Source organism: Gracilinanus agilis, chromosome 6, assembly GCF_016433145.1.
Source record: "Gracilinanus agilis isolate LMUSP501 chromosome 6, AgileGrace, whole genome shotgun sequence".
Classification (NCBI taxonomy): Eukaryota; Metazoa; Chordata; class Mammalia; order Didelphimorphia; family Didelphidae; genus Gracilinanus; species Gracilinanus agilis.
This window is the reverse complement of record NC_058135.1, coordinates 284,440,278-284,465,135: the sequence shown is the minus strand read 5'-3', so window position 1 is coordinate 284,465,135 and position 24,858 is coordinate 284,440,278. Positions and strand designations below refer to the sequence as shown.

The window sequence follows — 24,858 nt, the reverse complement described above, 5'->3', positions numbered from 1 at the left end:
TTTTTTAAAGGATCTTGTTTCTCTCCTTGTAAATGTATGGAGTGAGGTTATTTCAAGCACTGAGAATAGGAAATGAGTACGGAAATTGGAGAAATGTGTGGGTGCTCCTAGGTTTTTTGACTTGAGGCACTTTGGATGTCTGGGAAGGAATCAGTCCTACATTATACTTCAGAGGACCATGGTGATTCTTTCAGGTCACTTCACTTCTGCTGAAGATTTGAATCTACTCATTGCCAAAAACACCCGTCTTGAGATCTATGTGGTCACTGCAGAAGGGCTGCGGCCAGTTAAGGAAGTGGGCATGTATGGCAAGATTGCCGTTATGGAGCTTTTCCGTCCAAAGGTAAGCACTGCCCATGGGCTTCACATCTTCTATAGGCACTGAGCCTGTCAAAAGGGAAGCTCTGGTTGTTGTTTTTATTACATTTATTTTAATCACAGGAAGACTAGGCAAGTACTTCTTCTCCTTTTAAAGAATGAATTCAGAATTGGATGGGACTGGACCTTCTCTTAAAGCAGTGATGGGCAAACTACAGCCATTGGACCAGATGAGGCCCCCTGAAATGTTCTATCCAGCTGCAAGATATTATTCCCAATCTGACGAATACAACGAGTAGGATACAATACAATGAACCTTCAAAAGAGTTGCCTTAGATACATGATGGATGAGCATTTCCTTTCCTTTGGCCCCCTCTTTAAAGAGTTTACCATCTCTGTTAGAGGAAAGAAGGGCCTTTTGGAAAATGTCTTAATTTTTTTGAGGATGAATTTGAAATTCTGGGTACCAGATATTTTTGTCCAAATAGTTACTAATTTTTATGCCTTTTCAACCTCTCCATTAAGGTACTCTGTTAGATAATCTTTATAACTGTGGAGAGTTGACCCTGGATTCTTGAAAGCTGACCTGACAAGTCCCATTGAGCTAAAAAGACCTAGTGATAGACTGAGGATAATGTTGTCTGGGGACCAGATTTCTTTTGACCAACCTCTGAAAACCTTGTGCAGCTGCTGTTGGTAATGGCAATGCCTACTTTAGGAAATCCCACAGTCTTGAGTTGCTCAAGCAGCTTTTCCCAAAGGTAATTAGAGGGTGACAAGAATGCAATATGTTAAAGGCTTTAAAAAAAGGCTCCTTCCCCTTGGCTCTTTGTTCCTCTTGATCTGTTATGGAAAGATCTTAAAGGTTTCACTTGAAAGCGTTATTGCTTCCCTTATTGATTAAACCACCTTCCCCTTCTAACTTTATAGGGATTTGATCTTTGTCCACATGTTTCTTTGTCACCAATCTTAAAGACAGGAGAAGATGTCCCAAGCTCAGAATCCCAGCAGCAAACTCCATTCTCCTTGGGGAAGCAGAGAAATGTATAGACAGATCATGGGGTCACACACTTTCAAGATGTATTCTTAGGAGGAAATTAGCTTGCTGTTTATGATGAGAGAGCACTGAAACTTAGAATATCTTGTGAGGCTCCCTTAGTAACTGGTAATCAGTGATCAGAATCTTAATACAGTCTTGGTGAAACTGGGTCTTCTTGCTATTCTGAATGAAAATTCTGTATGGAGGAGATTAGACCTCCTGAGGCAGAGGTTTAGGGGATAATAGACTGAATTTGGAACCGTGAGGATCTGGGATCAAGCCTTGCCTCTAACCTGACAAAGCAGTCTAAACATGGGCTAAAATTCAGTTTCCTTATTTGTAAAATGAGAGGCTCGAACTCAGTGACCTCTAGGGTCCTTTTCAACTCTAAGTCTCTGAGCTGATGACTCTTAATCCAGCTGATCCATGAGTTATTCAGAGCTTATTTGTAGGAATATAGAATGATTGGGAATCTGGGTGTTTCTGTAACTAGCAAGAGTATACTAGATTTAATACTAGGAATTGCTAGGAGAGATAAAGACTAATGAGAGACTTGATAGTTCATGAACAGGAAGGAAGTGGCTTACCTTTAAGGCAGTTTTATGGAGACAGCATGTTCTAATCAAAGGGATTGAACTATTTTATCATGTAGCTGTGGAAATACAGACAAATGAGAGGAGGAGAGGGGAAGGTAGAGGAAGCAGAGGAACACTTGGGTGGAATTCATTTCATTTTAACCAACTTAGAGATATGATACCAAAACCACTTTCAAGGAATTTGCAGTCTCATAGAGAAAGGAGAGAAATACAAATAATTCTGATGAAAGGGAGGGCAAATGTGGCATGCTATGGAGGGGTCCAGACAGAGCAATTTTCATTTCAGCTTTATTCAGTAAGCAGCAGGAAGTCAGGTAGGGATGTGATTAGAGTGTTAGGATTAGGAAGCTTATTCAGGCAGTGGTCTGAAGGCCAGATTGGAGAGGAGAGCCAGTGTGGGCCTGGTGGTCAGTGAGAAGGCTGTGAGGGTCGTTCTGGTTAGAGGTGATGAAGACCTTTGATAGAGAATAGGAGAATGAGGGAATGGACAGTTATTGCCAAGAAACAATTGACAGGACTTGGCAGTGAATTGGTGTTGGTAAAAGAGGGAAGAGTCCGAGGGGAAGCCAAGGTTATAAATCTGGGTGACTGAAAGTTTTGTGTTACTGGCTGCAGAAATAGAAAGATTAGAAGAGCTAAGATTGTTTTCAGGACGTTGAAGAAGGGTTAGCTCTTTCAGTAAGTTGTGAGTAGTTGATTCACATTTAAATGAGTTCAGCTTGGGCTCTTTGAGTTGGAAATTCCAGAGTAAATTTTTAGCTGGCTGTCAGAAACAAAGGACTGGAACTCTGACTGAGAAGATGGGGTAAACAGAGTTTTGGGAGTTGGGTATCTGGGAATGGAGATGATCTTCAAAGCAGGGGCATAGACCCAGTCACCAAAGGAGACACTTGAAAAAGAAGAGAGGGCCAAGGGTGGAATCTCAGGAGACATCAATATTGAATAAACAGGTAGAGACTAAATGAACAAAAGGAGGTGGAGGAGTAGGAGGATAATCTCTGTATTGGATGAAATTCTCCAAAAAGAGGGGAATGTTGCCTTTTGGCACTGAAGAAGAATGAAGGAAAAAAGGTCAGTTGACTTAGAGAGTCCTTTGAGTCAAGTGATAGGAATGGAAATCAGATTGCAAGTGGTTGAGAAGCAGACTTGAGGAAGGTGAGCTGAGGACATTGGGGTAGCCCATTTCTAGGAGTGACAGTGAGCAGAAGAACCTGAAGGAAAATGACTGAACTAGCAAGAGTTCCCTTTATCTAGCACTTTTTAAAAGCTGCAATGGAAGGATAGATATTGGAATTTTAGGAGAGACAGTGATGGATAGAGCAGTATAAAGGGGAATGGGATGGAGACGTAGGTCAGGCAGATTTGTTTTGATAGGGAAGTGGTTCTTCTCTGCTTCTAATATTGGTGAGAAGGCGTGAACATATGTTATGATAGTGAGAAGTTTGGACCAAGAGTGGGAGAGGAGAAGAGTAAGGCCAATGTTCTCAATCATCTTACAGGGCAAGGTCATCTCCTGAAGGTACAATTAGGGGTAGAGGAGGGAAGAGAATATTTAAAATAGCTATTCTGGAGAATGAGAGAATCAACAAGAGATAAATAGGAGGATTTCCCTCTAATAAGTGGGATTGCATTTGAGGGCAGACACATTCAGCTCAGTTGCATAATTGCTTCCAGTAACATTTGCTTGAAAGCAGAGGTGAATGATAGGATCTATCCTGGGAAATAGAGAATGGTGGAGGAGGACAAAGGCTTCCAGAGCGAGAAAGGGGGCATTATTGAAATGGCTGAGTATAGGGCCAAACATGACATAAGAAAGGAAGAGAGCCAAAACAGGGTTGAAGAGTTGGTAGAATGGAATGGAGAGGAATCAAGGAAATGAAGGTCATGATGAGGATGAAAAACAGGTCTGGGAGGAAGGGAATGAATTAGAAGAATTAATAGCAATTTCATTCAAGAGGGGAAATTCAGAGGTTGGGATCTTAGTGATGGAACATTTCAAGTGACCTCTCTGGTGAGTGGCTGAAGTTGTCAGAATTCAGAGAGAGTGCTAGAAGAGGCATCATTGGAATGCTGGAGCTTTTAAGGATAGTGGCAAAGAAATGGTTGGAGAATAAAGATAGTGTCAGACTCTAGTCATTGGAGGTCACCATTTGACAGCAGCAAGTCCTTGGCTAATGTAATCCAGTTGGATGGCAACATGGTGTTTCGGTGAGGAGAGGAATTTAAATTATGATGTCTGGAAAGGATCTGGAATGGGCTAGAGAACAAGGCCTGTGTGGGAAAGGGGGCTGCTAGAGTCAGGACACAGGATGGATACAAAGTTCAATGAGGCATCTGTTGCAACTCTCAGAGTTTACAAATTAGGAGAGGAGATAAGACAGAGAGAGTCTGCTAATATGAGGCAGGGTAGGATTGGGGCCATTTGAGGTGTTGAGATGGAAGGAATAAGTGCGGTTGGGGAATACAAGAAGACATTGTAGGACAGAGGAGAGGACCACCCAGAGACGTGTGATGGTGAGGCCCTGGTCCTTTTGCCTGCACCCTCTATGGAACTAAAAATCCCTTCCCTAGAGAGTATTTGGAATTCAGTCATTTCATGTCTCGTATTACTTTAAAAAGGTACTGTCCAGCATCCCTGTTCAAGAAAGAAACTCCTAACAATACTGTTGGTTTCTAGGGCGAGAGCAAGGATCTGCTATTTATCCTGACCGCCAAGTATAATGCCTGCATCCTTGAGTACAAGCAGAGTGGCGAGAGCATCGACATCATCACCCGAGCTCATGGCAACGTCCAGGTGAGGGGAAGCCATAGGAGGCTGGGAGTGTGTGTAAAAAATCGGGCTCTTTATCTATTCATGAAGAACTTACTATTGAATTTAGGGGTCATTAAAACTGAACTAGAGGGAGTTGATTGGACTTTGAAAGAAAAGTAAAAAATTATTGGATGCTACATTATGAAGTGAGAAAAATTATGGCAATAGGGAGAGTTCCTCTGCACTATAGACATACACTTGTTATAGAAAAGAGATTGCGTCTTCCTTCATTTCCTTCCTGGGTCCTTGGGAGTCTGAAGAATGGGGAACTCATTTCAGCAAACTTTATTCTTGTGCTGAAGAGCTGAGTTGTTGATAGAACCAGACAGAGGGAGTAGCTCATTCAGCCTCCAGGCCTATTCTGATCAGTAGAGAGCCTCAGTTCTTATTTTCCTGCCCAGTGCCCTCTGCTGAGACTCTTCACTCATTCTTCCCTTTTAGGATCGAATCGGTCGTCCTTCTGAGACTGGGATTATTGGCATCATTGACCCCGAGTGCCGGATGATTGGCTTGCGCCTTTATGATGGTCTCTTTAAGGTTATCCCTTTGGACCGGGATAATAAAGAACTGAAAGCCTTCAACATTCGTCTGGAGGAGCTCCAAGTCATTGATGTCAAGTTCCTGTATGGTTGTCAAGCCCCTACCATCTGCTTTGTCTACCAGGTAATGACTGGGGAGAAGCAACTTGGTTCTGCTCTGTGAGGGATTACTTATTAATAAGCAGGCTATTTGGATTTAATAGAGTGAGGTTCTTATGTCTTTAGAACCTTGGTGCCTTCCTGGGAAGCTGATCATAGCAAAGAGATGAAAGGAGGCTTGGGGGTGTGTTTCCTTAGTCCTGGTGCTACACTCTGCTAGTATGTCTTTGGAAAGAACACATAAGGTGGCCTGGTTCTGTCTTTACTCCCTGAAGAGCTTAACTGTAGGATGTTGGGAGCTCATTAAGGCTTGACTATAGAGTTGATCTGGAGATTCGTTTTCAGATGGCATCAGCTGGGAAGATCCCATCCACCTCATTATTTTCCTTCTGTGGAATGTCACTGACAGATTATGGTCCATATCTCAGGTCTGTCCCTTTGGGTTGTACCAGTTGGGGATCAGGAGTGGTAGCTGCAGGTGGCCATCAGGGAGACTAGCAAACCCCTTTCTGAGTTCTTTGAAGCACATAGGAGTACAGCGTGGAGCCATTTCAGAAGAACATAGTGAACCTTCTGGCCCAGGGCCGTGATGGCTGCTTGGGTGGATGGTACGCCATACCTGGCTCTTGAGGAGTGATGGTGTGCTTTATGGAAATCTCCCTGGCTTGAGAGCCCTTCTGTCACTTTATTGCCTGCAGAGTCTGTGTCTCTGTGGATTTGGTAACTGGTTGTGCAATAAAGTTTAAACTAGGGTAGGAAAACTTGTCTATCCATTCTGGATATCTAGAAGCGCAGGGCAGCCCTCCTCTTCTTCCTCCACCTTTATAAGAGTCAGCCTGTTTGAGTTTGGCTATTACTGGGAATCCCCCTAGAACTGGACATTCAGGACAAGCCTGAGCCTTTGGGAAGAGTCCTGCTTGCTGTGTCTTGGGTGCTATAGATGATTTCCATGGCGGAGCCCCTTTCTTCTTGAAGTACCAGAGAAGTTTGTCCTTAACTTCCTAGAATTAGAGAGACCTCAGACCCTGGCCATCTTGCTCCTTTTTAAAAGCTGCCTCATCTTGTATTGACCTCAGAGGGTGAGCTCGCCTCAGTCCACATTGGCAGCTGCCTTAAGGACCTGGAGGTCCACGGTCACATTCAGCAGATTCTTGGAGTCCCTGTTCCTCCCATGGCTGACTGGCTGAATAAGCCAGAGAGGAGAGAACAGGTTGGACGTGCCAGGAAGGGGTGGGAATTGATTCAGCGTGATGGGGTTTGGGATTCACTTCTGTTTGCTGGGAGCACCAACTTTGCTAGAGTTCTTTACCTTGTGGCATATATGCTAGCTTTATCCCCCTCAGACATTCCAGTAAAGAGGGGAATGAGCCAAATTTTAAAAAAAGTCACCCCACCGAACATTCTATAGAAATTGTCACGTTCCTGCCATCTGCTGTTGTGTGTTAATTCTTGAGGACAGGCTGTGAATTTATACTGAGAGTCACTTCCAGGGGGCCTTTGTGTGAAAGCTCTGGGTGAGGGTAGAGAGTTTGGGGTGCCAGGACAGAGCCTGAGGCTGAAGGGTCACCCGGTTGCCTCTCGCTGTGACCCTGGTGGCCGGCTGGCTTGGAAGGACCCTGACTAGTCTTGGCTGGTGGTGTTGGTCCATTCCTTACCGCTGACCAGCACGGAGACCCCTCCTTTCCTGTGCTTAACAATTCCGTCTCTTTCTGAGACCAGGACCCCCAGGGGCGTCACGTCAAGACCTATGAAGTGTCTCTTCGGGAGAAGGAATTCAATAAAGGCCCCTGGAAGCAGGAAAACGTGGAGGCAGAAGCTTCAATGGTGATCGCAGGTTGGTTCTTTTTGTGGTTGTAAGGAAATCTGCCCTTCTTCCCTCGTTCTGTCCTTCTGTCATTTTGTTGGCTCTTCCCTTTGTCTGTCCTTGCCCTTTACACCGGATATGGGGCAGATGTGTGTTAGAGCCCCACCGTGCCCCAAGGCAAGTCATTGAGCCTTTCCGATCAATAAAGGAGTCCTGAAAGCCCCCGGCCTCCCCAGGCTCTGTGGGCAAAGTCTTCTGGAAGCTTTGGGCGTCTCGTTTGAGTTACTCTAGAGGCCCCTGCACAGGGGGCAGAAGCCCCTCTCGCGGACACGCTGCCTCAGAGGCTTTGGCGGGTCCTTGAACGGCACACCAGGCAGCGCCATGTAAGGGGACTCGTTGCTCCCTGGTGGGAGAGAGGCCTCAGCTGGCCCCCCCATGACTGCCTTGTGTGTGTCGATGATTCCCAGCTTTGTCTCCAGGGTGGGGGGCTCAGGGAAGGGACTGGACAAGGCATATGCCCCGAGCCCTTAGAGCTCGAAGGGAGCCCCCGGCCATTCCTGGGACATGAGGCACCGAGAGCCCCCCTGGAGCGAGCGCTGCAGCCCCAGGAAGCAGCGAGTCTGCTGTAACAGTGTGCCTGCAGCCGTCCTCTTTGTAGCCCTCGCTGGTAACTTTGTTTCAGCGGCTGCACTTCTGCAGCAGAAACCTTCCCTGGGGGAGCCGGAGGGAGCCTTGGCCTCCTGGGGGCGCGTTAGGCCTGCCACATGGGGGACAAGAAAGCCTCCAAAGGCAGCAGGAGGAGGCCAGCCCGGCCTGGAGACAGGGGGCCTGGGTTCAGATGGGGCTTCCGCCGCGCTTGTGCCTAGTCCTGGGCCCTCTTCTGCCTGGGAGTGATACTTAGTATCGACTTCAAGCTGGGAGGTGAGGGAGGTTTGTGCTCAATAAAAAAAAAGCCTGAAGACGGCAGGAGGAAAGAAAGCCTCCGTGCCAAGGTGACGGCAGTCTGAGCACGGCGCCTCGGAGCGCCTCTCGCGTCCGTCCCTCTTTCAGTGGGGACGGGAGGAATGACTGACGGAAACCCGGCCGTCCTCATCCTCTAACGCAGCTTCCTTGTCCCTTGGCAGTCCCCGAGCCTTTCGGAGGTGCGATCATTATTGGCCAGGAGTCCATCACCTACCACAACGGCGATAAGTACCTGGCCATTGCCCCTCCCATCATCAAGGTGAGCCGCCCCCGCCCGCCCTCATCCCTAGCCTCCCTCCTGCTGCTGCCCACACTGGCAGCCGTCCTGTCCTGGGGCTCCGGTGCAGGAACAGACCAAGATTTCTCGCTTAGTTTTTCCAATCACCAACACTCCATGTTCGTTAGGGAAGGGAGCGGCCTCGCTGTGCTCCTTTTTGGTGGATGCAGACAGTCCGACGGTCTCTCTAGCATTCACCTTACCATGACTGCTCCGAGCTCCCTTCCGTCGTAGCCGAGCCCTTCCCCCCCGTGTCCCGAAGACACAGGGATCTCCACGCGTAACGCTTTGTAACGCTTTTCATCTCTCGTTCCTTTATCTCATGTGCATTCCAGGCACCCAGGTCTCTATGTTGTCAACCAATTGCGTCCTGGGGCTTTCTTGGTTCCTTCTGATAAAATGGTGAGGCCTACCTCATAAAGGCAGCAGCCTCCTGGGGCTTACTCCCTGGCGTGGGACAGAGGCCCCTTCCCTAATTCCTTTTCCTTTTCTGGGGACAGCAAAGCACAATTGTGTGCCATAATCGAGTGGATCCAAACGGATCTCGATACCTTTTGGGAGACATGGAAGGCCGCCTCTTCATGCTTCTCCTAGAGAAAGAGGAGCAGATGGATGGCACCGTGACCCTTAAGGATCTCCGTGTGGAGCTTCTCGGAGAGGTGAGGCTTCTCCCTGGCCCTTTGGGCCACCAGAGATTGTATCACTTTCTTCATAGCCTCCCCGCCCAGTAGCAACAACTCTTTAGTTCCAGTGAAAAGAGAATTGGGGCTTTTAGGAAACTCCCCATCAAAATGAGGGGTAAGCAAGAAATGGCATGTGTGTGGAAAACCCAAGGGAAGTCCCTTGGTCCTAGCAGGGGTGAAGGTTCCTGGAAGTGGGACATTCAAGAGAAGAGTGGTCTTTCCCAGTGGGGGTGGGCACTGGGAAGAGGGGCTCCCGTGGAGGGTCCTGGCTCCCATAGATGGGGGATCGGAACAGCTGGAAGGGAGTTTGCTGGTGGCCCCCAGAAGAGTACTTGTAGACTTGGAGAATGAATGCGTATGAGTGAGGAGTCAGAATTCAGAAATGTTGGTGCCTCGGCTTAGAGGCCCTGAAACCCAACAAAATGCGAAAACCAAGTTTTGCTCTTGTTTACCTTGACTGGGACTTGCAGCCTGAGGAATAACTGGTGCCCCTGCGAGTTGGGGTACGGACTGCTCCTCCAAGGCATCTCCCACAAATTGTGTTTCCTTGTAGACCTCCATTGCCGAATGCTTGACATACCTCGACAACGGGGTCGTGTTCGTTGGCTCTCGCCTTGGCGACTCTCAGCTCGTAAAAGTAAGATGCCCCGTCTTCCTTCCGCCCCCTCTTCCTTCCTCCCCACCTCTTGTTCATCATCTGCTTCCCTTCTCCAGATCCTGGCCGGCCAGAGCCGCCCTGCCTGTGTCCCATAAAGGGCAGCTGGGCCAGAGGACTCCTGTGGCCTTGCTTAAGTTGGGAGTCAGAGATGATAACTAGGCAACAGAGTTTCCAATTCGATAATCCTCCTTTCAGTATCCCTTACACTAAACCGCCTTGATGATGCCAGTCTGCAGGCAGAGTTGACACATCCCAAGGCTAGAAGAGCTTCCGAGGTTTGTTGATGGTGTTAAGTAATTAACCCCTTGGTTTATTTTCAGCTTAATGTGGACAGCAATGAGCAAGGCTCCTATGTTGTGGCCATGGAGACCTTTACCAATCTCGGCCCCATCGTGGACATGTGTGTGGTGGACCTGGAGAGGCAGGGCCAGGGCCAGGTGAGGGCGACGCCTCGGGCCTGGGCTGGCCACTCAACCTGGCTGCTTTGGCTTTTGTTTGGGGGCTGGGAGGAGAGGGAAAGGAATGATAGGAATCTATAATTTTTTTTTCTTCCAAAAAGGAGGTTCTTGTTATCTTTTGGTTACACTGATTGCATTTCCCCTATGTTCTTTCTTGCTCCTCTTAGAAAGCCACCTCTTATAACAAAGACCAAATGAAGAAAAAGAGAAAAAAATTGAGTAAAAACAATCAGTACATCCCCAGACCTTATGTTTACTTACAGTGTGGCCTACCTATAGGCCCCCATCTCTGCAAAGGAGTAGGGGCAGGAGAAGGTGTCTTCTCATTTCTTCTTTGAGGGCAAGCTTGGTCTTTATAATTTCTCAACATGCAGCTACAGGGCCAGCTAGGTAGCACAGGGAGAGCACCAGGCCTGGAGTCAGGGGGTCCTGGGTTCAAACCTGGCCTCAGATACATCCTAGCTGTGTGACCCTGGGCAAGTCACTTAACCCTGATCGCCTCGTTCTTGCTGCTTTTCTCTCTTAGAACTGATACTGGGTTTGAAAACAAAAACAAATCGGCTTCAGCTGTGGTGGCTTTATAGTTGTTCTTTCCTCGTATCTCATTAAAGTCATTGGGGGGGTGGGGGGGGCTTTCCTGGCTCTGCTTACTGCACTTTTCTGTTATTTCTTGTGGTCACTGTTTCTTAGGGCCTAGCAATATTCCATGACGACGATGTGCCAAGATTTGTTTAGCCTTTCCCTCGTCTCCTTTGCTACCACATGAAGTAGCACCTATTTTGATATATGAAAGCTTTCTTTTCCACGAATCCCTTTCAAAGTTGCTTCGACGTCCTCCCTTAACACCCAAAGGCCCTAAATATGCCTGTGCCATATCTCTATGCTCTATGCCCAGAGGCGCTGCTGTTTCCTTGCTCGGGTATGAGAGTTTTGCCTTTTGTGTCAGACCTTCTCAAGGATACAGTGTTTTCTGCTAGACTCGAATTCTGGTTGAAAAGGAGAGTCCCTCAGTGAAGGGGCAGTCGTTATCCTCTATATTTGGGGGTCCGTATAATGGTCTTAATCAGGACATCCCATGGCACCAGAATTTGGAAGGTGAAAAAAAAAATTTAAATAAGGATTTTTAAATATTGCAGAATTTGAAAATTAGTTACATATACATTTGATAACCTTTTCACGACTTAAGCACCGCAGAGTTAGGGTGAGGGTTGGCCAGATAAGCCCGTTTGCCCGCAGCACATCACCTGGGCTCTTCCCCTTCAGGCTTGCGGCTGCCCATGACGTTAGCTTCCACACGTTGTCTCAGAGCCACTCCTGGGCAGCCTGTACTTGTGACTTTGATCCTCGTTCTCTTGTTTACAGCTGGTCACGTGTTCGGGGGCTTTTAAGGAGGGCTCCCTGCGTATTATCCGGAATGGGATTGGGATCCACGAACATGCCAGCATCGACCTGCCAGGCATCAAAGGTAGGGCACCCTGGGAGAGCATCCGCAGGAAGGCGGGCACGAGGGTAGTGGGGAGCCTCCTGGCTCTGGTTTCTGCCTGGGAATGTTCTGAGACCATAACAGAGGGGGAGTCCAGGAGTCCTGGGGACAGGCGTGCTCCCTAGAGGGCAGCTTCCCGACGACTCCGTCTTGTCTTCATTCTAGGCTTATGGCCTCTAAGGTCCGACTCTGGCCGAGAAACAGATGATACCTTGGTGCTGTCCTTCGTGGGCCAGACGAGGTAAGGACGGAGGTGGCCCCGGGGAGCAGGGGACCCCGGGCCCTCACGGAGCCTCCAGTTGATGCGGGCTCTCCATGTGTTGGCAGAGTTCTGATGCTCAACGGAGAAGAAGTGGAGGAGACCGAGCTGACGGGCTTCGTGGATGATCAGCAGACTTTTTTCTGTGGGAACGTGGCTCACCAGCAGCTGATCCAGGTAACCTAGGCCAGAGTGGGCTTGCAGGCAGGCCAGGGCTCCTGCCCACCCACCCACCCTCTCTACTCTTCTCCACCTTGACCAGAACACAAAGTAAATGGGCCGTTCTTCTTGGGTGTAACCCTTGGCCCCCTGGATAGTCATTCCTAGCCTCCAGCCCTTATTGGTCCAGCTCAGTTCCAGTGGTTGGCTATATAGGATTTATTAGAATTTACTTTAGAGGCAGCTGGGCCTAGACTCAGGAAGATCTGAGTTCATATCTAGCCTGAGACGCTTCCTAATTGTGTGACCCAGGGTGAGTCACTTAAGCTCTGTCTGTCTGCCTCAATTTCCTCAGATATAAACAGAGAGTAGTAATAGCACTTCCCTTCCACAATTATTGTAAAGACAAACTCATTAAGAATACTATGTAAAGCACGCCGTGAACCCTAAAGCACTCTGCAGCTTGTTTTATACTCGTTTAACTGAAGCTGTGCTTCCTCTGGGGTGGCTCACTACCAGCGCCCTTCAGCATGGGCTGTGTCCTGGATGGGCGGTACATGGAGCGATAGCCTTCCCTTCCACTCTCATTTCTTTACTGTATTGAAGAACTAGTCATCTGTAGCTGGGCTCTGGCCACTTGACAGGGACTCAGAAGTCACGGTTGGAGGAACGTGTTCTTAGGTTGGAGAAGATGTTGTCTTCCAGGGTCTGAAGGGCTGTCCTGTGGCGGAGGGTCCTTAGACTTAGTTCCAAATGCCTCCAGGGGAAGGCAGGCAGGCAGGCAGACACTGGAGTCTGCGGAAAGCACGCTTTCCAGTCCCCGGGACCTTGGGCCTCGTCTCCCCCTCTCTGGAAGGAGGAGACCAGAGTAAGAAGGCCTCTGTGGCCTTTACGATGCCCCTGTGTTCCTGTGAGAAGAAGAAAACTGGGATTGGTGGGTAGGAGCTACAGGAGGCACATTTTAACTCGAGATGAGGAAGGATTTTCTACCAATAACAGACGTCACAAGTGAGACGGGCCGCTTCTTAGGTGATTCCTTGTCCCTGGGGCCCTTGTTGTGCCCCAAAGCTGCTCAGCTCTCCAGACACCGGCCTGTTATCAGCAGAGAGAGTGACGCCTGCCATACTTCTCTTGTGAGGCTGTGGGGAGGAGATGAAATAAAAATTCAGTGCAAGGGGATTATTACTGATACTGTATGTGTAGGTGGTGGATGGGACTCCCAGACGCTTTCCACTTCAGGAGATGGGCCGGTTCCCCTATATTTAGCTATGGGGAAATCAGATTTAAATCGTTCTCCCCCATGATGTCCCCTGTTATGGCATCCCTTTGAAGGACTGCTGAGAAAGGCACAACCGAAATGCTTGTCATGGAAGAGGACCCTTGGTGTGCGATTTTCAGGACTCATTTATGCTGCCTCTTGCCTCTGCCCCCAGCCAAGCCTGGGCTGCTTCTCAGGGCTCTCCCTGTGCTTCTGCGTAGATCACGTCTGCCTCTGTGCGGCTGGTTGGCCAGGACCCTAAAGCATTAGTGAGTGAATGGAAGGAGCCCCAGGGCAAGAACATCAGCGTGGCCTCGTGTAACAGCAGCCAGGTGGTGGTGGCTGTGGGCAGGGCCCTCTACTATCTGCAGATTCACCCTCAGGAGCTCCGGCAGATCAGGTACCCCCTTGGCTTTCTTCCCTCCCCTGGTCTGGGGCCTTGTCTGAGCTCTGGGCCTCCTCATCCCAGGACTTCCTCTTTGATTTAGCCATACGGAGATGGAGCATGAGGTGGCCTGCTTGGACATCACCCCTCTGGGGGACAGCAATGGGATGTCTCCTCTTTGTGCGATTGGCCTCTGGACCGACATCTCGGCCCGCATTTTGAAGCTTCCCTCTTTTGAGCTCTTGCACAAGGAGATGCTTGGGGGAGGTAGGTCGTTGCTGCTCAGGGACTTGGGTTCTGGTTGGGTTTACAGCATTGAGTGACCACCTGCTGTTGCCCCTTCTATATGGCAGAGATCATTCCTCGATCCATCCTGATGACCACCTTTGAGAGCAGCCACTACCTGCTCTGCGCCTTGGGAGATGGTGCCCTCTTCTACTTCGGGCTCAGCATCGAGACGGGTAAGTGTGGGCCGTGGGGAGCATTTATTGGCTTGGATTTCCCCCTTCTGGTCCTTGGTGTATATTGAATTGGAGCCAACCTTGGGGGATCTGTGCCCCGAAATGTTGGCAGCGTCTCTTTGCTCCCCCATCCTTCCTTCCTTCTTTGCTCTTTCTGTGGAATTCTGGAACTAGAAGGAATAGAGTATTAGAACCAGCGGGCCCCTCAGAGACCAGGTCTAAGGCCTCCTTCCTCAGAGCCTGGGGCTGATGCTATTCTGCCCTCCAGGCTTGTTGAGCGACCGCAAGAAGGTGACTTTGGGGACTCAGCCCACAGTCCTGAGAACGTTCCGCTCCCTCTCCACCACCAATGTCTTTGCTTGTTCTGACCGCCCCACTGTCATCTACAGCAGCAACCACAAGTTAGTCTTCTCCAATGTCAACCTCAAGGAGGTCAACTACATGTGTCCCCTCAACTCAGATGGCTATCCTGACAGGTGAGCCCGCCCTGGCCTGGGAACGAGGGGCCAGGCCCCCCGTGCTTGGCAGAGGGCGGCTGTTGGCTGGTTTGGACCCGACAGCGAACGGTAGTGTAGCTCGGGGGGGGGGAGGTTTTTTCTGAGGGAGACGGGGCTCGTGTCTTGTGTGTGTTTTCTCTCTTGGATGGCGAGGTGGTCCCTTGAGTTGGGATCATTTCGATTGCCTTGGAGTGTTTGTGCTAAGCTGAGCTCCTTCTCTCTAGCCTGGCCTTGGCCAACAATAGCACCCTCACCATCGGTACCATTGATGAAATTCAGAAGCTGCACATCCGTACAGTTCCTCTCTACGAGTCTCCAAGGTGAGCCTGTAGCAGGAGAAGGCGGGGAGGCGTCCAGTGTTCCCTAAGCAGCCTTTCGCTTCCTCCTCCTTGCTGGCCATCTTTGCCAGGTCTTTGTTTTGTTTTCTCCTTTAAAAACCTCCACACAGAAAGATTTGCTACCAGGAAATGTCACAGTGCTTTGGAGTTCTCTCCAGTCGGATCGAGGTGCAGGATGCCAGCGGAGGGACGACAGCCCTGAGGCCCAGTGCCAGCACCCAGGTCAGTTTATTGGGGCAAGGCCAGCCCCAGGCCTCCTCTGCCTGGCCCTGCTTGGGCCATGGAACAGGCTGATCTGCCTTAGCTCAGTTTCCGCCCTTACCTTGCATCTAAACCCTTCCGTGGACTCGGGCTGAGGGACTGGCTTCTTGGGTGCCTTGAATGAATTCTCCCCTACACAGTGCCTTCCTGAAGCATCCTTCACTTTCATGGCTTCTCTTCTGTGGCCTTGATTCTCCTCCTCAACGGCTTCTTGCCTGGCCTCCTTTGGGCAGGGGCGGGCATTGGGGGGAGGACGAGGGGCCTAACCCTCATGGCCTTGGCCCACAGGCCTTGTCCAGCAGCGTCAGCTCCAGCAAGCTGTTCTCCAGCAGCACAGCCCCTCACGAGACGTCCTTTGGAGAAGAGGTGGAGGTGCACAACCTTCTCATCATCGACCAGCACACCTTCGAAGGTGGGGCTTGGGCATCCCCAGGTGGCAGGGGATGCGGGTGTGGGGCAGGCCCTGCCCACCTGTCCTTGGTCAGACTGAACCCAGCAGACTAGTTGAGATACAGAAACAAGGGAAGACGGGGCCGCTGCTGGGGAAGCTGGAGATCAGAGTCCTGGCTCCATCGCACGGTGTCCATGCATGCATTCACTGCCCACCACGCCCTTTCCTTCCCTCCTCCTGCTCTCTGCCTGGCACGAGCCTCCTCCCAGGCCATCAAGATGGTGCCTGATGAGGCACAGGAGGGGTGGGTGCAGCCCTTTCTCCATATCAGCTTGGCCCCAGCACCAGGCCGTGGGCCTGCTGGTCACAGATAGGCTGGCGGGGACCATTTGCCTTCAGGTAAGAGGGGATGGCCTCTTTTTGCCTAGTGCTTCATGCCCACCAGTTCCTACAGAACGAATATGCCCTCAGCCTGGTCTCCTGCAAGCTTGGCAAAGATGCCAACACCTACTTCGTCGTGGGCACTGCCATGGTGTATCCTGAAGAGGCAGAGCCCAAACAGGGGCGAATTGTCGTTTTCCAGTACTCTGACGGTGAGTATCTTGGCTGCTCCTGGAAGAAGCGGGTCTGGGAATGTCGCTTCAGGTTTCAGAAAGGCAGGAGTGAGCCTGGGTCTGGGCCTGAGGCCCCAGGTGCAGCTCTCTGTGTGTCTCAGAGCCAGGCCTGTTCTGATTGGGTCAGGTAAGCGTGCAGAATGGGATGGGACCTCTTTTCCTTGTTCTGACTTTTGTGTCTAGTCTTTTTCCCTTTCAAAAGTTGGGGTTTTTATTGAGAGGAGCAGGGAGAGATTGGGAGTCCGATGGAAAGGCAAAGGAAGGAAGAGACATGGGAAAGAATTGGAAGTCGGGGAACTTGGACAATTGTTCCCTGAGGATGGAATTTCCCTAGTTTTGTTCCAGATATCAGTTTCCATCACTATCCCTTAGTTTTCACCAGATATGAAATGGGGAGAGTGTTTGTCACTGGTGACGAAGATTGTTCTAAAGATTAATTTTGAAATGGAGTGGTCCCTTAAAGGCTCAATAGTCCAACTTGGAGCGTCCTCATCAGGTCGAACAGGAGGTCCTGGGTGTCGTTCTTGTCTCCTTGTGCCTCGAGCCACCCATCCATTTCTGCCTGGTGTCTCTCAGAGGGGCGGGAGATGGTGGTGAAGAGGAGCCGAGCTCGTATAAAGAACGCAGGCTCGCCAGTTCCTCTCGGGAGGAAGTGGATAGGAGAGAGTCGCTCTGGGTCCCTGGACAACCCGCAGCCGTTCTGCGTTGAGGTGCTCTGTGGTTTGGCACCACTTAGTTCCTGTGCTGGGGCTTTCTCAGAGGTGCCTACAAGGCCGACTTGTGAGTCTGCTGTTGATGCAGGCCTTCGGGGCTCCCCGCCCAGGAGTCCTTTTGCACCGTACGTTGCCACGAGCTTTGCGGTGGATTCAGAGATGACCCATGCACTAGTCAGAAGCAAACTGTTCTCGGGAGCCCTCCTGCATTTCTCCTTCCTGGTTTCTGGTCTGGTTGGCTGAGCTGGATGGGGAGCACCTCGAGGGCAGCCACTGCGTCCTCTTGGTCTAGATCTTCCCCAGTGCCCAGCGTGGAGCCTTGTCCCTAGTGTAGCGGCGTCACGTTTCTCTCACAAATGGCCATGTGCACGGATGAAGAGGCATCACAACCTGGGGGCCTCGTCCCTGCTGGGAGTGTTGTTGGTGGCACAGAAAAGGAAGGCGAGAAGCCCTGCCCTGAGGAGTGGGGGTCAGGGGGACGGGACAGAAATAGATGGCTTTGTGGCGACCCAAGGATTTCTCTCTTTCCCAGGCAAACTGCAGACTGTAGCGGAGAAGGAGGTAAAAGGGGCCGTGTATTCCATGGTGGAATTCAACGGGAAGCTCCTAGCCAGCATCAACAGTACGGTAAGACCTTGTCTTGCTGGGCGATGCCTCTGTGGGCATTAGACAGACACATGCATGCCGGGGGGGGGGGGGGGGCCTCACTCTCCTAATAAGACAAGATAAAATTCCTGGGCTTGTTAATCAGTGGGCCTATATTGAAATAGCACTTTGTGCAGTTACAGAGCACGAGTTCTGAAAGCCAGGCTTCTCGGGGCAGGGCGAAGGGACTCTCAGAGGCCCTCGAGCTGGAGAAGATGGTGTGGGGCTCCATCAGGGAATCATAGCAGGGCATTCATTCAGGTTTCTTCAGCTGCCATCTGTTCTTTTTATTATTAGATTTCTTCTGCCTAGTCAGCCTCGCTTTGCCTATTTAGCCCCGTCTCCAGGCCTGTAGGTCAGGGAGAGGGACTGAGTTTTGAAAGAGTGTTTTAAGAGAAGGCAGTGAGCACAGGAGAGGGATGCAGCCTTGCCTTTCCAGGGAGGCTTCCAGGATGGTGAACCCCCTAACCGAGAAGGGCTTTCTGGTTCATGAGAAAAGTCTTTTGCCTCAGGTCCAGAGAGATACATTTGTCTTTCCCAGGTGCGACTCTATGAGTGGACAGCAGAGAAAGAACTTCGCACAGAGTGCAATCACTACAACAACATCATGGCCTTGTACCTAAAGACAAAGGGGGATTTCATTCTGGTTGGTGACTTGATGCGCTCAGTGCTGCTTCTCGCCTACAAACCTATGGAGGGCAACTTTGAGGAGGTAGGGGCAATGGTTCTTGTTGAGAAAAGTCGTGGGGTTGTGAGGTTGTGGCAAGGAAGTCATTCAGAACCCCTGGGAGTTTGGGGGATGTGATGGCTGTGCGGGGAACGGTTGGGAGTCTGGCCAGGGGCAAAGCCACTCTTCTTGAGGTTTTTGACCTGGACTGAAAGCCCCTGCTCTTATGATACTATAACTTGAGTATAGGGGTGGGGGAGCTGCTTTGTGTAGAGTCCACTTAGCTGAGCCAGCCTGTAGTCTTGGGGTGCTTTAGGAGGACAATTCAGCACTGGACTTAACCGCCTTTTTCAGGATACAAATTGGGAAGTGGCATGGAGTTATCTGAGCCATCCTTATATAGGATGCTTCACCTTCTGGCCAAGATGCAGGCAATTACTGGACCTCATTCGCTGGAACTTGCTGATTCTTCTCATTTTCCTCTTTTTTTCAAGATTGCGCGGGACTTCAACCCCAACTGGATGAGTGCTGTGGAAATCTTGGATGATGACAATTTCCTGGGGGCTGAGAATGCTTTTAACTTGTTTGTGTGTCAAAAGGACAGGTGAGTAACCTTTGATTGAGAATGGCAGGAAGAGGGCAAAGATGGAGAAGGAGAGCTTAGGTTCTGCATTCTTAGCCCGTGTGATAGCAGAAAGAAATGGTTTAGGCAGTAGAGGTGACCTCTCTAGCTGCCCACACAACGATTGCTTTTAGAGGTTTGCCAGGGCTCAGGTCACTTTAGGCTACACTGTCAGATAATAATCCTGACTGATAGGATTCAGCCATCAGACATTCTTACCCCATCAGGCCTCAGTTCTTGAAGGATGATACTTTCTTGTCACTTTGTCCAGTGGTCTCTGCAAGTCACATTGGAGGTCAGGCTCTGCCAGCCAGAGACCTCTGTTCTGGAGGGTTAGGCATTCTGTTCTCTCAATGACCTGAGCAGACCTTGCATTTTCCATTCTAATGGCCAGCCCAGCCTCATGGGGTACAAACAGTGCTGTGCCAGCCTGGTGTCACTGCCAAGCCCCTGCCACCTCCAGGAGTGACCCGAAGGTCTCTGGCCCCCTCCCTGGCCAGGGCTCAGACCTCAGAAATGGGAGGTGGGGAGGGGGTGGAGAGACATGAGGGTTAAGGGGTAGTGAGTGCCAGTACCCTCGTACCTTTCAGTGCTGCCACCACTGATGAGGAACGACAACATCTACAGGAGGTGGGGCTCTTCCACTTGGGGGAATTTATCAACGTCTTCTGCCATGGCTCACTGGTGATGCAGAACCTGGGGGAGACGTCCACCCCGACGCAAGGCTCTGTGCTCTTTGGCACTGTCAATGGCATGATCGGTAAGGCCGGCTTTCCTAGGGGTGTCCTCCCCACACACCTCTTTGCCTTCATTCACACTCACATTTTGGATTCATGGATCCCGGTTCTGAGTGCCCAGGGAGAGAGAGAAAACACCTTAATCACAGAAGTCCTGGGGCTCTTGGCAGTGATGATCTGAGGCTTCGAACTGCCCTTCCTGAGCTACCCTAGGGCCAGTGGCAGTACCCTGAGGGGGTTCTGGGCCTCTGCCAGTGACTTCCTGTTGCTGCTGTTTTGTCAGGCCTGGTGACTTCCCTGTCAGAAAGCTGGTACAACCTCCTTTTGGACATGCAGAACCGACTCAACAAAGTCATCAAAAGCGTTGGCAAGATTGAGCACTCCTTATATCCTTGCCAGAGTTCTGGTTACCCTCAAGTCCTCTTGAACCTATTGGTCCTCTGCTCTGCCCCAGTCCTCCTTCCCGCAGGCTGCCGGGAGGGTGATGCTGGGCCAGTAGGACAAAGTTGTGTCTTCCCTTGAATGAAGGGGAAGCTCTCAACAGGCATCGATTGTCTTGGGGATGGGGAGACTGTCCCCGGCATGTTGTGGAGGCAGAGCAGAGCAGAACATGGCTGCTGGCCTGCCTTGGGGCTTCGTGGTGTTGTCAGCCAGATAGCGCAGAAGTTTGGGTGGTGATGTAGAAGCTGGTCTTTTGAAGAGGGTTAGAGGATTTGAGGAAACTTAGAGTTTTCCAGGAGAACAGGGGGAAAAGGATAAGTTGGGATCACAAGGCCCTGAGACAGAGCACTAGGTTCCATGGTGAGAGTGTCCCCTGAAACTGTCCTAAGTGGAGAGCTCCCTTCCCCGACCCCCGACCCCATGGTAGTGTGAATACATGTGAGCCAGATGGTGGAGAAGTCCCTCATTCCTCCTCAGTCTCCTCCCGTCTGCTCATGGAAGGCAGAGATGGAGAGGACACCCTCCAGGACACAGCCTGGTCCAGTGTTGGGAAAGACCGCTGACGGGGCAGACCCAATTGTGTTGCTCCCCCGCCTCGGGTAGGTCCTTCCTATCTGAGATCAGCTACTTCCCTGCACAGCACGCAGTTTGAAGATCCCTCATAGTTGGGGTCCTGGCTCCAGTAGCCCCATAAGTCTTTGGGAGGCGGAGGCTCGTGTGAGCTCTGTATTTCCAAGAGATCCCACAGTCCTTAACTCACCCTCATACCTGGAGGTCGTTCCATACCGAGCGCAAGACAGAGCCAGCTACAGGTTTCATTGATGGGGACCTGATTGAAAGTTTCCTGGATATCAGCCGCCCCAAGATGCAAGAAGTTGTGGCCAACTTACAGGTGAGCCTTGGGCAGCCTTGAGGGTGGGGAGGGGGTTGCTTCATCTCTTTCCTGACTTTGGGGAGCTCAGGGCCTTGTATGAGCCTCTCTCCTTGCACCCTTCCATCCCCCCAGTTAGCTGTGAGGGAAGGCAGAAACCCTGCCCCAGCCTGTGAGGGGCTCTTCGTTCAGCTTTGCGCACTGCCTCCTGAGCAGCCTTTGCCCTCTGAGGCCTGTCTCTCTGGGACGTGAGCCGCTTCTCTGCCCAGGCGCACAGCAGCGTGTTCTCTCTCCCCGGGGAGAGGGCGGTGCCTTGTTCCTTCTTGACTGACCTTCTTCCCAAACCCGGCTTCCTTGTTACAGTATGATGACGGCAGCGGTATGAAGCGAGAGGCCACCGCAGATGACCTCATCAAAGTTGTGGAGGAGCTGACTCGGATCCATTAGCCCCGTGGCCGGGATCCAACCTTCCTAGAACCTCCCTCCATGTTTTGAGCCTGGAGTCTTCCCCCACCCCCTTCTTTCTTTAGTAGAGGGGGGGGGAACCCTTTCCCCAAGCCAGCTGTCCAGCAGCCCCAAAAGCCACAGTTTGCCCTGTGTGGAAATGGGGTAATTCTTGGAGCTGAAACCAGCTCACTAGGGATATTGGAAATGGGCTGGGGGTGACAATACTTTCACGCCTGGGTTTTCACCTGTCCCACAGTTCAACTGTCACCAGGGACCACCAAGCCTTGGTCTTGGCCAATTTTCCTCTTTGCAGGGAGGGAATTCATAGCTCTTTGGCTGAAGGGAAGAACTGTGACTCTCACTCATTCACTGTTCTCTAGGATCTTTTGGGGGTGGGTGGGTGGGGTTCATTGTCTTTGAAGCCAGGGCCTCCTTTTGCCTTCCCACTGCTGCCTCTGAGAGTAGGCAGGGGGGTGACCGAGATCTTGGGTCATCCCAAGCTGAAGACAGGGCTCCCTTGGGGAGCTGCTGCCTTCAGGGACAAAGGAGAGTGGGGGAAGCAAATGGGTTGTTGGCTTCTGAGTTTTACCAAATAAAGTAGAATCCAAGAGGAAAGAGCCCGTTGTTTCTGCTTCTCTTCCCCCTCTGCCTGGCCTGGCCTGGCCTGGCTTGGCTGGATTCAGCTGACTGGGCCCAGTAGTGAAAGGGCTCTAGGCTCTCCTCCCCACCTTCCTGTGTGTGGCAGCATCTCATCATTTGTCTTTGTGTTGGTAAATATTGTCCCTTGGCTTTCTGGCCTCCACCCCTCCTCTCCTGCTATTGTCCCAGCTAGGGAGATATGTCTGGATTTGAATAACTTTCTTTGCCTCTGCTGCTTTCACGTCCCACGCCCAGCCTGCTGCCCATCTCCTCTGGATGACCAACCTCCCTGTGCTCTAGGCTGGTGGACAGGAGCTCTTGTGACTTGGATGTTTGTAACAATCTTTTGGTTTCCTCTGGGAAGTCACCACTGCCTCCATTTCTCCTAGACTCCCTTTGCCTCGTGGATGCCTCCATCCACTTTCCTTCCACATGTCTCTTACCAAGTGGTCAGGATGTGGAGGGTAGATTTTTCCCGGAGTTCCCTCTGATGACCTCCAGCTCCCCAGGGCCAGGCTCTCAGAGGCTAGAAAAGAAAGGAGGAGAACACAAGCTGTTTGGCCAGCCTCCTGATGCCACAGTTATTCTCCTCTTGGTTTAGCCTGGCCAGCTCAAGTAAGCATTGATAACCTTTTGGACTGAGAAGCACAAGAATGAAATGTGGGTCTGGTAGTTAGCTGTAATTCAGTTCAAAGAACATGAAGTATTGAGCCTGTCTCAGCTTGGAGGGAAAGTGTACATGGACCACCTCTTCCCCCAGTGGTCTGCCTTCAAGTCATTCTGAGAGCAGGCCAGTTAAGGGTTAGGGGTGGAGGCCAGGAGCTTTTGAGTCATAGAAGGCAGAAATACCTGCTTTTGATAGGATTAAATGCTTCAGGAAAGATCAAATCATCACCTGAGAGCATCCAGGGAGGGAGGAGTTAGCAGAAGGCAGTAGAAATCCAGGCAGCTTCATGGAGAAGGTGCCTAGTTCCCAACCTGGGCTTCCAGTGAAGGGGAACCTCTCAGCGAGGCATCCATTGTCTTGGGGATGGGGAAGTCTGTCCCAGGCTTATTGTGGAGGTCAAGTAGAGCAGATCAGATGTGGCAAGGAGAATGCCGAGGCTGGAGTGTGGAGAGCTGTGAAATCAGGCTGAGAAGAGGAGGTTGGAGCCAGATGGTGGAGGGCCTGGCATGCCAGGCTAAGTCTAGAACTTTAATCCTACAAGCACTAGAGAACCAGCAGCAGGTCAGAACTCTGGGTCCTGAAGGGGACTGGCAGGATGTGGAGATGGGTGGGAGAACAGAGAGATACTGGCCTCCCTCCCCACTTGTAGAGGGGCCTCAACCCCACTAAAAGGTCTGGAGAGTGAGTGTAAACACGGAGGCTAGTTCGCCAGTGGGGCTTCCTCCTCTGCAGTTTTTCTCCCCTGCCTTCTGAAGAGAGGAGCCAACTGATTTCTGTCTCATGAGACCTCTCAAAGTCATCTCCTAAAGACACCATTTGATTTTGATAACCGAAATGTGGAATTTAATTGTTGGAAGGCAGGGTTCAGATTCGATTAGGCGAGCTGCCCTTTGCTGGGTCCAGTCTTGGCGAGGAAGGCGGGTTGTACCTTTCAGCTAAAGTCAGGAAGACTGCACCCATGCGATCAGCCCACTTGTCTTGAGTGATTGCATATTGAGGGCAGGATGGCTGCAGACAAGATCAGAAAATGTCACCTTCTGAAAGCCAAATGAAGACACTGTATGGGTATGGCAGAGCCAAGATAAAGAGCAGAAGCTGCCCGCCCCAGATCATGGTTTGTAAATGGATTGTGGATGAAATTGAGGTTTTGTCCCAAAGGCACTTGAGAAAATGGTGTTTTTGCCAAATTATAATGTGGATAGAACATTGCTTTTGTGTGAAAGGAACTGAGTTCATATATAGGCACTAGGACTTACGGTACCTGTGGGTTCATGGACAAGAGCCTTTTTCTGGGCCTCCGTAGTGTCACCCCTAAAATAAAGAGATTGGATGACATGACCCCCATGATCCTTTCCAGCTACAAATCCTGTGGCCCTCGGTGAAAAACATTCAATTGGCTGTGATTTAGTTCTAACAAATCTGTTGTCAAAGTGACCCACGCAAGAAGCTCCAAAGGGATAGGATCTGACAACCTTAATCCAGTACCATCCAACGAAGACACTCGTGTCTGCAGGGGTATTGCCTTGTGGTAGAGCTGGGGTAACGGTCCAGCTTCTACCACAGCCTGAATAGAACATTCCTCAAAACCATCTACCGCCCTCGGCTCTGATTCCTTGCTCTCCAGGTGGCCTCCTGATGACTAGGGTTTGGTTTTTTCCCCCAAAATATTGAGAAAGGGGGGCTCTGGGTCATGGACTTGGATATCTTGATCCCTGGGAAGATCTATCCCTTATTCCCCTCCTCCAGTCCCATTGTAAATTAATAAATTGGTTTTCAAGTTTATGAATCAGTCTCTTGTGCGTTTGGTATTCTTCCGTTATGCAGAGCCTCTGGGTGAATGGAAAAATGGACTTCCTGAGCCTCCCCAGCTGAGGAGCACACCCTGGGACCCAGGTAGAATTCCACCAAGGTTCTGCTCTCCCCAGTGGCTTCTTAACACCTTTCCACGGCTGTGGCTCTTGGTGTCCTAAGGAGAACGTTGGGCTGGCAATCTGGAGACCCATTTTCTAGCCCTGGCCCAGCCACTGTTCCTTGCTGACCGGGTAACCTTGGACAGG

At 50.7% G+C, this 24,858-nt stretch overlaps 1 protein-coding gene across 1 annotated transcript in view; it reads left to right on the top strand.

Moving 5' to 3' along the window:
- Positions 1–24,583, top strand: part of DDB1 (damage specific DNA binding protein 1) — a 28,279-nt gene extending 3,696 nt beyond the window's left edge. The window contains exons 2-27 of the mRNA XM_044680035.1: positions 195–343; positions 4,631–4,747; positions 5,207–5,428; positions 7,123–7,237; positions 8,332–8,429; positions 8,948–9,106; positions 9,684–9,767; positions 10,109–10,225; positions 11,609–11,711; positions 11,895–11,970; positions 12,057–12,165; positions 13,627–13,805; positions 13,894–14,057; positions 14,144–14,251; positions 14,520–14,727; positions 14,973–15,068; positions 15,197–15,308; positions 15,636–15,759; positions 16,167–16,331; positions 17,598–17,692; positions 18,252–18,422; positions 18,872–18,981; positions 19,590–19,759; positions 20,020–20,122; positions 20,946–21,069; positions 21,412–24,583. Coding sequence (XP_044535970.1) covers positions 195–343; positions 4,631–4,747; positions 5,207–5,428; positions 7,123–7,237; positions 8,332–8,429; positions 8,948–9,106; positions 9,684–9,767; positions 10,109–10,225; positions 11,609–11,711; positions 11,895–11,970; positions 12,057–12,165; positions 13,627–13,805; positions 13,894–14,057; positions 14,144–14,251; positions 14,520–14,727; positions 14,973–15,068; positions 15,197–15,308; positions 15,636–15,759; positions 16,167–16,331; positions 17,598–17,692; positions 18,252–18,422; positions 18,872–18,981; positions 19,590–19,759; positions 20,020–20,122; positions 20,946–21,069; positions 21,412–21,495 — 3,362 coding nt within the window. The 3' untranslated portion in view covers positions 21,496–24,583. The remainder of the gene's footprint in view (positions 1–194; positions 344–4,630; positions 4,748–5,206; positions 5,429–7,122; positions 7,238–8,331; positions 8,430–8,947; positions 9,107–9,683; positions 9,768–10,108; positions 10,226–11,608; positions 11,712–11,894; positions 11,971–12,056; positions 12,166–13,626; positions 13,806–13,893; positions 14,058–14,143; positions 14,252–14,519; positions 14,728–14,972; positions 15,069–15,196; positions 15,309–15,635; positions 15,760–16,166; positions 16,332–17,597; positions 17,693–18,251; positions 18,423–18,871; positions 18,982–19,589; positions 19,760–20,019; positions 20,123–20,945; positions 21,070–21,411) is intronic.
- The last annotated feature ends 275 nt before the right edge of the window (positions 24,584–24,858 follow it).